The 14,104-nt window shown below is 39.7% G+C and overlaps 1 protein-coding gene across 3 annotated transcripts in view; it reads left to right on the forward strand.

Annotated features, from left to right (window-relative positions):
• LOC143420343 (uncharacterized) overlaps positions 1 to 11,940 on the forward strand; it is a 30,544-nt gene extending 18,604 nt beyond the window's left edge. Inside the window, exons 2-4 of one of the 3 annotated variants that reach the window (XM_076888341.1) lie at positions 59 to 164; positions 9,722 to 10,486; positions 10,812 to 11,940. In XM_076888341.1, the coding sequence (XP_076744456.1) occupies positions 147 to 164; positions 9,722 to 10,486; positions 10,812 to 11,504 (1,476 nt within the window). In that variant the 5' untranslated portion in view covers positions 59 to 146 and the 3' untranslated portion in view covers positions 11,505 to 11,940. The remainder of the gene's footprint in view (positions 1 to 58; positions 165 to 9,721; positions 10,487 to 10,811) is intronic. The other 2 variants (XM_076888343.1, XM_076888342.1) reach the window with 2 other exon arrangements.
• Positions 11,941 to 14,104: the final 2,164 nt, after the last annotated feature.

Here is a 14,104-nt window from a genome sequence, read left to right on the forward strand (position 1 = left end):
GACACTTTGACTCTTCAGTGCAGTGTGGAGCCTAACAAAGATCTGTTTTGTGTCCCAGCTGATCAGCAGGAGGACAAGAGTCTGACGGAGCAGCAGAGGAACATTTTCAGCTACTTGGACTCAGCTCAGCCACTACAGAGGAAACAATGAGCTCAACACAGGAGGTGACAGACAGAGCAGGGCGATATGACCAAAAATATTTATCACGATATACATTTGAAAATTTGCGATAACAATATAGCTGATGATAAAATTGACACTAGACAAAATACTTTACAACTCCACGACTTTATCAGTGCAAAAAAACCCCATCAATGTATTTTCACTTAAACAAGCAGCTGTTTTTTATGTGCATTAAAGTTATATAAAAATTTAACAGTGAAAATACAAATGCCTTGGAGCAAATGTCGGCCAATTTCCTCTGGAAAATCCTTTTGGTTAAACTGTCAGCAAGCAATTTGCATTTGCACTGTTAAATTTTTATATAACTTTAATGCACATAAAAAAACAGCTGCTTGTTTAAGTGAAAATACATTGATGGGTGTTTTGCACTAATAAAGTTGTGGAGTTGTAAAGTATTTTGTCTCGCGTCAATTACATTGTCAGTTATATTGTTATCACAAATTTTCAAATGTATATCGTGATAAATATTTTTGGTCATATCGCCCTGCTCTACTTTCATGTGTTACTGTTTAGGCTTAAATAGGTTTGATGTTTGGTGCCTTTTTCTTAATGTAAAAAAAACCCTCAGGTTACAATCAGACATTTTTCTTCACTGAACCAAGCTGGTCATTTTACCAGCTCAGCTCTAAATCATGTTACAGATGACATATGGTATAAACATCTAGATGATGGGAAAGTGGTGTTCTTGGACATGATTGTTGGGCTTCATTTCTGTACTGAACAGTCATTTTAAGTTTAGCTGGTAAATAACAATTAGCTAATGTTGTTCATGAGACTAAAGTCATCTCACTTTGGTAACGTAACTATAATATGGCCAATAATATAGTTATTATGTTAATCACTTCACTCAAAGACAAGTATCTTTGACAGTGTATATATAGATGTATCATATATAAGAGACAAATATTGTTCCTTTAATTTGTTGGCATTACTAAATTTGGCTCAATGCTTACATATCTGTGTAAAAAGCAAATGTACGAGCTGTGATAACTGTGTCTGATAGAATGAAGAGTAGACTGATATATGAAATATTCCTTTATTGGGTGAGAAAATCAGACCATGTCATAACTGCTTTAAGTCATACAGAATAGATATCAGAGCCATAACCCTTTAGAGCCGATCGGAGCGGGAACGCTCTGTTATGCGTAACTATTTTTAAATCCCAGTAGCACTGCAACCACGTAAGCTAGCGCAAAAATTTTTTTTGCATATGAAACCGGAGGAGTTGTACTTACATCTTATGCCATCAGCTTGTCCTAGGTCACGGTTTCCTTCCACATAAAGCTTTGCAAAAACTGCATAAAAAGCGCTTGCAGGAACAAAAACATAATATTCCAGAAACATGCTTTGCCGATCCGATCAGCTGTTCATAACACTTCCTACGTTGGAATAGACGTCAGCGCGAACTTTTGCATTTCCTCCATTACCTGCCCGAAACCGGAAGTGACGTCATTTTCGCGGAAATGTAGTCTTTTTTGCGATCAGGGCCTCAGGGCCTATACTGCTCTTTTTAAAAGTTATCTTTGACTTTATGACTTTCTGTGTCGTTTCTGGGATGCTTAGGACTCATATTGCACTGCTGGAAATAGTTTATTTTGATGCATATGCTGCTTTTTTGCAAATTTGCAGTATAATATTTATTTTCGTTTTTCCTGCAGTGTATAAAAATTGGTGTATTTCAAAAATAAAACTATGAAGACACTCAAAATAAATTTCCTGTGGTGGGAAACTATTTTGTGCAACTTTTTTGTATTTACAGTTTTGAGGGATAAGCCTCTTAAATTTCTCTAACTACAAATATATGTTAAAAAATCAAAAACGATTTTCAATTTTTTTGTAGTTTATTGCACTTTTTTGCAATTTATGTAGTTACTATGCACTTAATGAATACATATTATTAAAATCTGGGCTATAATGGTTGTATTGATGTATAGCAACTTGAAATGCTCCCAAAAATGGCTCCACAGCATGTAAAAATATAATATAAGCTCTGGCGGACTTGGTTCTATGGTAGGTCTTAAAGGGTTAAACAGGCTGACTTCTGCTAAATGGGTCAAACTGGGCAGAAAGTATACAAACACATAACATCCTTATAGAATATGATGTAACACTATAGATCAACTTACCACAGAATATATAAAGCATATAAACAATTACAGCAATATGATGCAACAAACACAGCAGTGCTACTAATCCAAAATACTCAAAGCTTCATAGAACTGAAACAAACATTTATTTTTAGCTCCATTCTGCTGCTGATACATACTTTAGGTTTCTGAATATTAAACTTGTTTCTGCCTTTCATAGTGTGTAACTTGAAGGCCCTGAGTACTTTCTCCCACACTGAAAACACTGGAATGATACAATTATTTGAACATTACCTAATAAGACTGATTCAGGACAGACCATTAGTTATTTTAAACTAGAGCTGGGCGATAAAACGATAACGATATGTACTGCGATATAACTTTTTCTCGATAGAAAAATTAAACTATTGCGATAGACCTCACTGCTCTTGTCCTCTTAAAAAAAGGAAAAAAGAAGAAAAAAAAGAACAGCCAATCCAAATTAAGTAGTGCAGAGCCGAACCAATCACAGCCGCAGCGTCACGTCACGTGACTTGTTACGTACAGCACAAGTGCCAAGCCGCACATGTGTATTTGTTTGGGAAGCAGCCAGCCACTGTACCGCCCGGGTAATGGAGGAAATGAGTGTGCAGACTAGAGAAAAAACAACCGAGAGCGTGACTGAAGAGAAAACAGATGATGGTTCCAATGCCGGAGAGATTGTCGAACGGAAAAGCCATAGAAGTTCCGTAGTGTGAAGGTATTTCGGCTATTTCAAGTCTGACAAAAACAGAGTAGCGTTCACTGTAAATTGTACTGAAAGCAAGTCTGGAAATACAATAAACCAGTGCATGCTCAGTCTCTGACTGGAAGCGCTAATTTGTCATTTGGCTTTTGTCAGACTAAAGTAACTGTTAAAACTGTTTGAAAAGCTAAGCTATACAACAAGGAGAGATTGAGAATTTCCTTTTAGTTCTCAGTTTATTTGATATTGACAAAAGTTAGTCAATTTTGTCTGTTCTTCTGTAAAACAAACTAAGATTTATTTTTAGAATTAATATTTTGTTTCTAAGTGGAATTGACAATTTAGTAGCCTGTTTTGTTTGTTCTATTTTGAAACTTAAACTCTTTAGCGGCTGCCTTTTGTGTAGTTTGCAATATTTGCCTTTATTTATCTGAAAAAGTCTCATGTTCCTTAAGTACATCTACCCTGTTGAACTTATTATGGGAAATAAATATATAAAATAAAAACAAGCTGCTGATTATTTCACATTTTACTTGTGAGCAAAGGCACATTTAAATCTTACAAATATAGTTATTTGGCTTATATCGTGATAGATATCGTTATCGCCTGAAATGAAAAAAACATATCGTGATATGAAAAAAATCATTTTGAGCAGCCTTTGAATTGGGACAGCCTCGCTGTTACCGTGACGTAATCGGCCTTATAATGCGGCCTTTAAGGCTGCAGACCCTGAATTGGGATACAGCCTATGTCAGGCTGATTGGGTTAGAATGGCAGACCTGACATGTTAAAAGGAGGGTGGTGCTTGAAATCATTGTTCTTCCATTGTAAACCATGGTGACCTGTAAAGAAACGCGTGCAGCTATCATTGCGTTGCATAAAAATGGCTTCACAGGCAAGAATATTGTGGCTACTAAGATTGCATCTAAATCAACAATTTATTGGATCATCAAGAACTTCAAGGAAAGAGGTTCAATTCTTGATAAGAAGGCTTCAGCACATCCAAGAAAGTCCAGCAAGCACCAGGATCGTCTCCTAAAGAGGGCTCAGCTGCAGGATCGGAGTGCAGAGCGTGCTCAGGAATGGCAGCAGGCAGGTGTGAGCGCATCTGCACGCACATTGAGGCGAAGACTCTTGGAAGACGGCCTGGTGTCAAGAGGGGCAGCAAGAAGCCCCTTCTCTCCCCAAAAAAACATCAGGGGCAGATTGATCTTCCACAGAAAGTATGGTGAATGGACTGCTGAGGACTGGGGCAAAGTCATATTCTCGGATGAAGCCTGTTTCCGATTGTTTGGGGCATCTGGAAAAAGTCTTGTCTGGAGAAGAAAAGGTGAGCGCTACCATCAGTCCTGTGTCAGGCCAACAGCAAAGCATCCTGAGACCATTCATGTGTGGGGTTGCTTCTCATCCAAGGGAGTGGGCTCACTCACAATTTTGCCCCAAAACACAGCCATGAATAAAGAATGGTACCAAAACAGCCTCCAACAGCAACTTCTTCCAACAACAGTTTGGTAAACAACAATTCCTACATAAGACACACAGGATTATAAGGGGCACCGTCGACTTTCAAAAAAATGAAAGGATTGATTTTAAGTGTGCCGTATTTTCCAAAAAACACGGTAATAACGACGGCCTGCTAGCATGCTCTACCACAAATAGTGCTTTGTTGTGTATCTGATGGACGAAAGCTAAACCAGTTCCACACCACTGAAGTTGAAGCATTTTTACAAACCAATTCTGGTTCATCTGTTTCATTCAACGATCCGCTTTCACCCTTCTCATTCTCCGTCGCCGCCATGCTTTTTCCTCCATGTGTGTGTGAAAACAAAGGCACTGCGCATGCGCATTTTACCCATATTCTATTGTAATATTTCATTTTCTCATCGTTGCCCAACATTATATCAAATCAAAATCAAATCACTTTTATTGTCACACCAATGTACCTGCACATGTGATGTGACAAAAGTGATTTGATTTTGATTTGATTTGATTTATACCGGTATTGCTGTGAACGGTATGATATAGCCCAGCCCTACATGAAAGGCACCCTGATCGTACACTAATCGCACATTAAAATGATCAAAAGAGGCAAAACTGTGTGCCAGAGTCTCGGGTCAGCGTTTGTTTTCATGTCACAGCACCAGAACGATTGCAGGCGCTCATAAGTAGTTACCATAAATCACCACCTTTCATGGTCTCAGCACATCGACTCTATTATTAAGAAAATGGGACAAGGCATAGCTATGGCTATGAAATGCTCTTTGTGTATCACTTCTTCAGTTATGAAAGATGTCATTAATGCACTAGTAATGTCTCATCTGGAGTATTGTTCAATCATTTGGTCAGCAGCTAATAAGACAGATCTTAACAGACTTCAGTTAGTCCAGAATAAGGTGTCCAGATTAGTGTTAAGATGTTCATGCTATACTAATATTGATAAAATGCATAATCAACTTTCTTGGCTTCCTGTACAGGCTAAAATATTCTATGGCTTACTTGTATTTATAAAGAACGCAATTCTGTTAAACACACATTTATTTCTGCTCAGCTGCAGTATCCAGATGAAATACATAATCATATTACACAGTTTTCAACAAACTGCAATTTAGTAAATGCTCGAGTTAAAAGTAACTTTTTGTAAAACTGTTATATTTAGAGCAACTTTTAAGTGGAATAAATTGCCTTATAAAATTAGAGAATTATTACCAACTATTCAAAACTTCAATGAACACGTAAAAGCCGATTTACAGAACTTTTAGTTGTTGTAAATATTGTAAGAGATGATTTGTTTTTGAAATTTGTGCAATGTGTCTCAATGTTATTGATATTATTATTATTATTATTATTGATTGCTTATATTTTAACAATTGTGAAACCTCACTGTGGATGTAAGACCCAAATTATGTGGATATTTTTTATTTTTTTTAATAAATTTTATTTTCAGTCACAGCAGAATATTAACAACAAAACATTGAACATACAGTAGTTTGCTGTTCAGTATTTACAATACCCCAAAAGATAACAGAAATAGAGAAGGAAAACAAACAAACCAACCAAAGAAACCCCTACAAAACAACAAAAAACAAACAAACAACAACAAACAAATATAAAAATAAAATGTATAAGGGACATTCAGTGTACAGTTAACTATGATAGTGGTATAGAGATATGGCATCCGGTCATGATAGGGTGGTCATTTTAAATGTTTCCATGTACATCAGGAATGGCTGCCATGCCTTAAGAAATTTGGTGGTTGAACCTGCCAGTGTATATCTCATCTTTTCTAAATGTAAAAACCTCATGAGCTCTGCAAGCCACTGTTCATGTGTGGGAGGAGCTTCCTGCTTCCATTTTAAAAGTATAAGGCCCCTTGCGATAAGTGAAGCAAAGGCAATAGAATTCGAATAGTGTTTTGGCAAAGTGATGTCTTGAGGTATCACCCCAAAGATAGCTGTTAGAGCAGAAGGATCATATTTAACGTTATACATCTCTGACAGAGTGTTAAATATAGACACCCAATAGTTATGAAGATTGGGGCATGTCCAAAAGGTATGAAGGAGCGAACCTGTTTCTGCTTTACATCTGTTACACAGAGGGTCAGCTCCTGGATAGAACTTTGCTAACTTTTCCTTGGAGATATGTAATCGGTGTAGGACCTTGAATTGCAGGAGCCCATGCCTGGCACATATCGAAGAAGAGTGTACCCTCCGGAGAAAAGATTGCCAGAGTTCATCTGTTATAGTCATCCCAAGGTCTTTCTCCCACTGTGCTTTAAGGATGAAGAGAGAAGGAGATTGAAGATCTGATAATATAGCATAGATTTCTTTAATCGCCCCTCTCTTATGAACGTTTATATTGATAATTTTATCCAAAGAAGTTTCCTCAGGTAGTTCCGGAAATGAAGGAAATCGACTCTTTACAAAGTGACGAATTTGTAGATAACGAAAAAAATGTTGCCGAGGAACATTAAACTGCTTCAGGAGCTGCGTGAATGAGGCAAAAATCCCATCTACAAAAAGGTCTTTGATATTTCTAAGGCCATTACTTTCCCATATTTTAAAGGCAGAATCCATCATGGAGGGTGGGAACATATGATTAGAGCAGATAGGTGCTTTAATTGACATTAAGTGTAACCCCAACCTTTTCCTACATTGCACCCAGATTCTGAGCGAGTCATACAACAAAGGGTTACATTTATAGGTGTAGAGTTCTAATGGGAGAGCTGAACTCAACAAAGCTGATAGGCAAATTTTGCCACAACTGGATGACTCAATTTGGAGCCAAGCTGGAGTCTCTGTAGTAACATTACTCATCCAGTACAGCATATTACGAATATTTGCTGCCCAATTATAAGACTGAAAGTTTGGCAAGGCTAATCTTTATTTATTTATTTTATTTATTTATTTATTTATTGTCATTGTCAAGAACAATGAAATTGCGTTTGGGGCTTCCATACAACCCCAAAAAAAGAAGAAAATAATAAATACCCCTTAAAACCCAAGTGTACATATTTAACCCAGTGTGACTCCAATGCAATAAGACAATCCTTAGCAATAATGTTCGTAGAAATTCAGACAAAGACCTGAGAAACATGACAAAATACAACAATGCAACCCATTCAATATTATTGTACTGTGAGATATGATATCAGATATGATAGTTATCTATTTAAGAAAGGGGGGGGGCAGGAGGGGGAAGAGAATAAAGATATGATGCACCAATGCAGACCAGTTCATTGCTATTAAGAAGTTGGATATGGTTATTGTCCGTGAGAGGGGGGGCAGAGAGTTCAGGAGCCTCACAGCCTGTGGATACAGGCTGTTGGCCAGTCTGGATGTTCTGGCCTGTATAGACCTGTACCTTCTCCCTGAGGGCAGCAGATGGAAAAGGTGGCGCGCAGGGTGATGTTGGTCCCGCAGGATACTGTGCACCCTCCTCAGACAGCGAGTGGGGAAGATATTACTGATCTCTGGCAGACTTGTTCCAATAATTCTGCCAGCTTCTTTCACCACCCGCTGGAGTGCTTGCTGATCGGCCTTGGTGCAGCTGGGGAACCACACTAGAAATCCATACGTCAGAACGCTGCTGATGGCACAGTTGTAGAAGTTCAACATCAGAGATCTGGGAATGTGTGCGCTCCGCAGTCTCCTCAGGTAGTAGAGGCGCTGTTGGGCCTTCCGTACAACTGAGGTGATATGGTTGCCCCAGGACAGGTCCTCGGTCACAGTTACCCCCAAGAATTTAAAACTGCTCACCCTCTCCACCGCCTCACTGCCAATGAAGAGAGGCAGATGGTTGTTATGGCCCCTCTTCCGGAAATCTACAATGATCTCCTTGGTCTTTTTGGTGTTTAAGACCAAGTTATTGTCGTGGCACCATGACTCTAGTTGTTGCACCTCTGTCCTATAGTTTGTCTCATCATTGTTGGATATAAGTCCGAGCACTGTAGTGTCATCTGCAAACTTAACAATGAGATTGGACGCGCAGGAGGAAATACAGTCATGGGTGAAGAGAGTGTATAGCAGAGGGCTCAGAACACACCCCTGAGGGGCACCGGTGTTGACCACAAGGGTGGAAGAGGTGTTCTTACCCACTCTGACACTCTGTCTACTGTTAGTGAGGAAGTCCACAATCCAGTTGCACAGAGAGGAGTTAAGTCCCAGTTGGTGGAGTTTGGGACGGAGTTTGTATGGCCGGATGGTATTAAAAGCCGAGCTGTAGTCTACAAAGAGGAGCCGTGCATAGGTGTTCCTGTGTTCCAAGTGCTTCAGTAATGTGTGCAGCACCCATTGGCCTAGTCCTCTGCATGAAATCTTTACGAATTCGTGGACTTTTGCCATTCCAAATAAATGCAGAGATATGCTTATTCAGTGTTATAAAATACTTATTGGGTAAGTAGCATGGGATACATTGAAATAAATAAAGGAACTTGGGTAGTATGTTCATTTTGATAGAATTGATGCGACCAATTAATGACAGTGGTAAATTGTTCCATCTCTGAAGATCTGTCTCAGTATTTTTAAGCAGCGGGACAAAGTTTCTTTCATATAGACCTTTGTATGAGTGGGTAACCTTAACCCCCAGATAGGTCACATACCTTGATTTAACGTTAAATTGAAAATCTGAAAACGAAATCTTCCTGGCTATAGAGTTGACACAGAGAAGTTCACTTTTATGCAGGTTCAACTTGTAACCTGAAATATTACCAAAACATTCAAAAATGGCAAGAGCACGGGGAAGAGAGCATAAAGACTCTGACATATACAGCAGTAGGTCGTCAGCATATAAGGATATTTTGTGCTCCTGGTCACCTCTGAAGATGCCCTTAATGCAACTGTCAGCTCGCAGTTTAATCGCCAGTGGTTCAATTGATAATGCAAAAAGAAGAGGGGATAAGGGACAACCTTGTCTCGTACCACGGAGAAGTGGGAAATAAGAAGAGAATAACGAATTTGTTCTAACACGTGCCATAGGTGAGGAGTAAAGTAACTGAATCCATGAAATGAAATTAGGGCCAAATCCAAATTTATGTAGAGTACAAAACAGATAATCCCACTCCACCCGGTCAAATGCCTTCTCAGCATCGAGTAATAAGGCAATTTCAGGGGTTGTAGTTGACTTTGTGTGTAATATGTTTAAAAACCTGCAATTATGTGGATATTTTGAATCCACTTAATTGTATAATATTTTATGTGATTGTATTTGTATTGTATCTCTGTCACTGCAGGACCAACATGGAGCGAGAAGTCAGCGCTCTCAGGAGGCCGACAAACCTCACAGAAGAAAGAGAGAGAAAACATACACCTGTGACGAGTGTGGGAAGGATTTTGCTAGGAAGAATGAACTAAAACGTCATCTGGTCATCCACAGTGGAGTTAAAGCATACAGCTGTGATCAGTGTGGCAGAGCTTTTACTCGCAGTAGCAGCTTACAGAGGCATCTACTTACCCACTCTGGAATTAAGGCATACAGCTGTGACGAGTGTGGGAAGGATTTTACTGGGAAGACTGACCTAAAACATCATCAGGTCATCCACACTGGAGAGAGACCGTTCAGCTGTGACTTGTGTGGAAAGTCTTTTTCCTGGAAGGATTCCCTAAAACAACACCAACTCATCCACAGTGGAGTTAAAGCGTACATCTGTGATCAGTGTGGCAGAGCTTTTACTCACAGTAGCAACTTACAGAGGCATCTAGTTACCCACTCTGGAATTAAGGCATACAGCTGTGACATCTGTGGAAAAACTTTCAGCCAGAGAGGGCACCGAAATATACACCTACGCATTCACACGAGACATGTTGTGTACTGCTGTGAACAGTGTGGCAAAGAGTTTATAACAGACACACAGTTAAAACAACACATGTTTATCCACACTGAGGAGAGACCTTATAAATGTGACCTGTGTGAGAAGACTTTTAAAGCTCCACGTCACCTGAGAGAACACCAACAGATCCACACCAGAAAGAGACTCAACAAGCGCAGTTGCTGTGAGGTATGTATTTATATTGTTATCTTGTCATTTTAGCCTGACTGTTTGGAACAACTCTGCTCATTAAACTGTGTTAGCATGTTAGCAATTCTACTGCATGGAAAAGCAGCTCTGAGTGATTATTCAGATTTTCATTTCAGTTATGATTTTAGTATTACTGTAGTATTATGGTGGTAGTATTGTAGTTATTGCAGCCCAGTAAACTGAGTGTGTTAACTGAAACAGTCAAATGTAATTGGACGTCTGCAGAGATGCTCTTTATTTCAGGCGACGTTCAGGATAAAAGTGTTGAAGGACTGACTTACACTGTCTTTGTGTCTTTGTTTAGAAGCAGAGCGACACAGATGGATCCAGTTCTCAACCCTGTCATCACCGTGGTGGTGGGAAAGACTTTCGTTGTGACCTTTGTGGAAAAACTTTCAGTCAGCAAAAGACCCTAAAAAGACATCAACGTAGACACACTGGAGACAAACTGAAATACTGCAAAGAATGTGGGAGAGGCTTCCCCACATCGCATCACTTAAAACAACATGAACTGATTCACAGTGGGGTTAAAAAGCACCTCTGTGATCAGTGTGGGTCATCCTTCACCACTGCATGTGAGCTTAAATCACACAAACGAGTCCACACAGGAGAGAAACCATACAAGTGCAGACACTGTGACAAAAGCTTCTCACATTCAAATAGTCGTAACAAGCATGAACGTACACACATGGAGGGAAACTACAGCTGTGACCAGTGTGACAAGAGCTTCAGGAATCTCAGTTCATACTCCGAACACAAACGATCCCACGTTACTAATAAACTGTTTCACTGTTACCAATGTGCCCAAACATTCACCTCATTGTCTGCTCTGTGCAAACATCAGCGTGATCACTCAGGGCTGAAATCACTCTCATCACTGGATCACAGTGAACCTGAAGAGACAGAAAGATCCTCTGGTTTCAGTGTCAGACTCAAAAAGCTTGAGATCAGGCTCCACAGAGTTCAGATAGAATCATTTAAACTTGTGTTGAACTGAACTGGTTGCTGGGCTGAACTTCTACATAATACAGATTTACATGGGATCTTATTTTCTGTCGTTTTACTGAGTCAGTTTTGTCCTTTTTTCTCTGTCCTGGTTTTGCTCGTCTGTAAATAATTGAAACTCAGTCAAATAGTTCATTGTTCTCCAGCAAAACGTTTTGGAAACTCATGTTTAACCTTTAAAACTCTGACATGTTTTAGCACACAAGGCTTCATCGGGGAGTTCACTCATGATTGGACCATGAGAATAAAGGTTTTTAGTTCTTTCAAAGAGTCTTGGAGGTGTTTGATGTTTCTGTTTTTCTACATAAAGCAAGAAAAATAGTTTCTTCCTTTATGTAGTGTGGAAGTTTTTAATGTTTCTTTCATCTGTGATGTTCTTGAATGTGTTGACATGAAGATGGTACAAATAAACTGTCCTTTTAGCTTCAGCTCCTAATTTATTCATTATTTATGGATGTAGCACAGCAGCAGTGTCTTGATTAACACATGGAGGGCTCGGGATCTGATGGTAAATAATGTTTTGTGTCCTTGTACACATCATACAGCTCAGCTGTTCCACAGATGTCAGGTTTACACAGTGGGATGGTTTGTAAGAACGCAGCTCTCCTGTGGATAAATCCTTACTCTTAGCCTCAGGACCTCACACAGTCCCAGCAGGTTTGGTCAGAAGATTTATCCCTTATATCAAAACTTCACTGAGTCTCCTTTGCTGTGCTGTTTTCACAAAGAAACGTAAACTGAAGACCTGGGCCCTATTTCAGGAAGCCGGTTTAGAAAACTCAGAGTGAAAAATGATACTCAGGGTTGAGTAACCCCGAACTGTCCAACTCGGAATATTCGGTTTCAGAAAGGCTGATAACAAGTAGTTCAATCAACGCGGAGTTCCTTTAACCCCAAGTTAAGCGCGCGCACGAGGATACATAAAGCCCTGATTATTGGAGCACAGATTAAGCGAGTCACCATGGAGACGGAGGGAAAGAAGGCGCGGTCAATGTATTTTACAGCGCTTGAGGCCGAAATTCTGATGGCAGCATATGCCGATAACATGCAAATTTTGCAGAAAAAAAGTAACACAGCCTCAGCTGCAAAAGAAAGGGAGCATGCATGGCAAAACATAGCCGACAGAGTCAATGCGTGAGTGTTAATTTAAACATTGATCTAGGGATTTCAACCCATTTAACACGTTATTTATTATATGTCATTTTTTATTTTATACATTTTATTTTGTGACGTGATGTGAGCGCAGGTGCAACCCAACAGGCCCCAAACGTTCCTGGCAGCAAGTAAAAATGAAATATAAAAATATAGTCCAAACAGGTAAGGTGTAATTGTATTATGAGCCATAGTGCTTGGTCTGTTTGTCCGATGTAAATCAATTGCAGTTAGAGGCTACATTAATTTCCCCTCTGTAAGCACTTATTGAAATTATCTGAGCACATTACAAGTACATATTTGCTTACTCTGTATGCTCAAATGTGACCCGTTATGGCCACTAGAAAAAAAGCGGAGGCCCGAAAAACAGGTGGGGGTCCTCCACCACCACCACTCACAGAGCCTGGCCACTTGGCTTCCACATTTGTGATAATGTTGGCAGCATCACATATGATCTTCACAGTGCAGAGAACACAAATTTGCATCCATTACTATAATGAAATAATTTGTTAGTTTGAAATGCTACGGGGAACTATGTACCTGCACATTAATGCTGTGGAAAGACTTCCTGTTCACATAGTCCCCTTCATTTACTGAAGGAGCAATGATTGGAATGTGAGTGCCATCTGTACAGCCAATCACGCTTGGGAACCGTGAAAATAAATGTAAAATTTAAGTAGTAGTTCAAATATCACCACATCATGAATTAAGTTTTGTTCATCCTGATACCTGCAATTTTGTGGAATCCCTCTTTGATAAATCTTGTGGGTCTATGACCGGGGAACACCACAAACGAGTACAGGAGACGTTTCAGTGCAACTGTAACATTCCTGACTGCGCGACAGACGGTAGCCTTGGAAACGTGCTCAGCGTCACCAATATTATACAGAAAGCTCCCGTTTGCAAAAAACCGAAGTGCAATACAAATAATATTACAGAACTGAGAGGATGTCCGCGATGTGTCACATGAGCAATATTAAGCCTGAGGATGTTATTCAAATAAATTATAGATTGTGCTGAAAAACGGTAACGTTCACACAGAAAATCATCAGGAAATGATAAAATGTCCAAACGCGCTCTAATCACTCTCTCCCGGCGGAGAGCTCTGCGGAGAATTTGGGCTTCAACATCTACTGGCTCTTCAAGGAAGGAGCACGCCATGTCTGACACTTCCTACAGTCAGGTTTCCGACAAAGAGGCGGAGAAGGTCAGGGTTAGTTGAAGTAAACCTGCTAGGGGGCAGGTTAGCTTCACGGAGTGTGTCGTCATAGTAACTCACTCAGGATTAATCTAAACTCGCTTTGTGAAACCGAAAACCCAGAGTTTTTGTTAACTCAGGGTATACTTACTCAGAGTTTGCTCTAAACCGGCTTCCTGAAATAGGGCCCTGAACTTACAATGTTTTAATTAGTTTAGCAGATTCAGTGTCTCCATGATCAA

This window comes from Maylandia zebra, linkage group LG9, assembly GCF_041146795.1.
Source record: "Maylandia zebra isolate NMK-2024a linkage group LG9, Mzebra_GT3a, whole genome shotgun sequence".
NCBI classification, from domain to species: domain Eukaryota; kingdom Metazoa; phylum Chordata; class Actinopteri; order Cichliformes; family Cichlidae; genus Maylandia; species Maylandia zebra.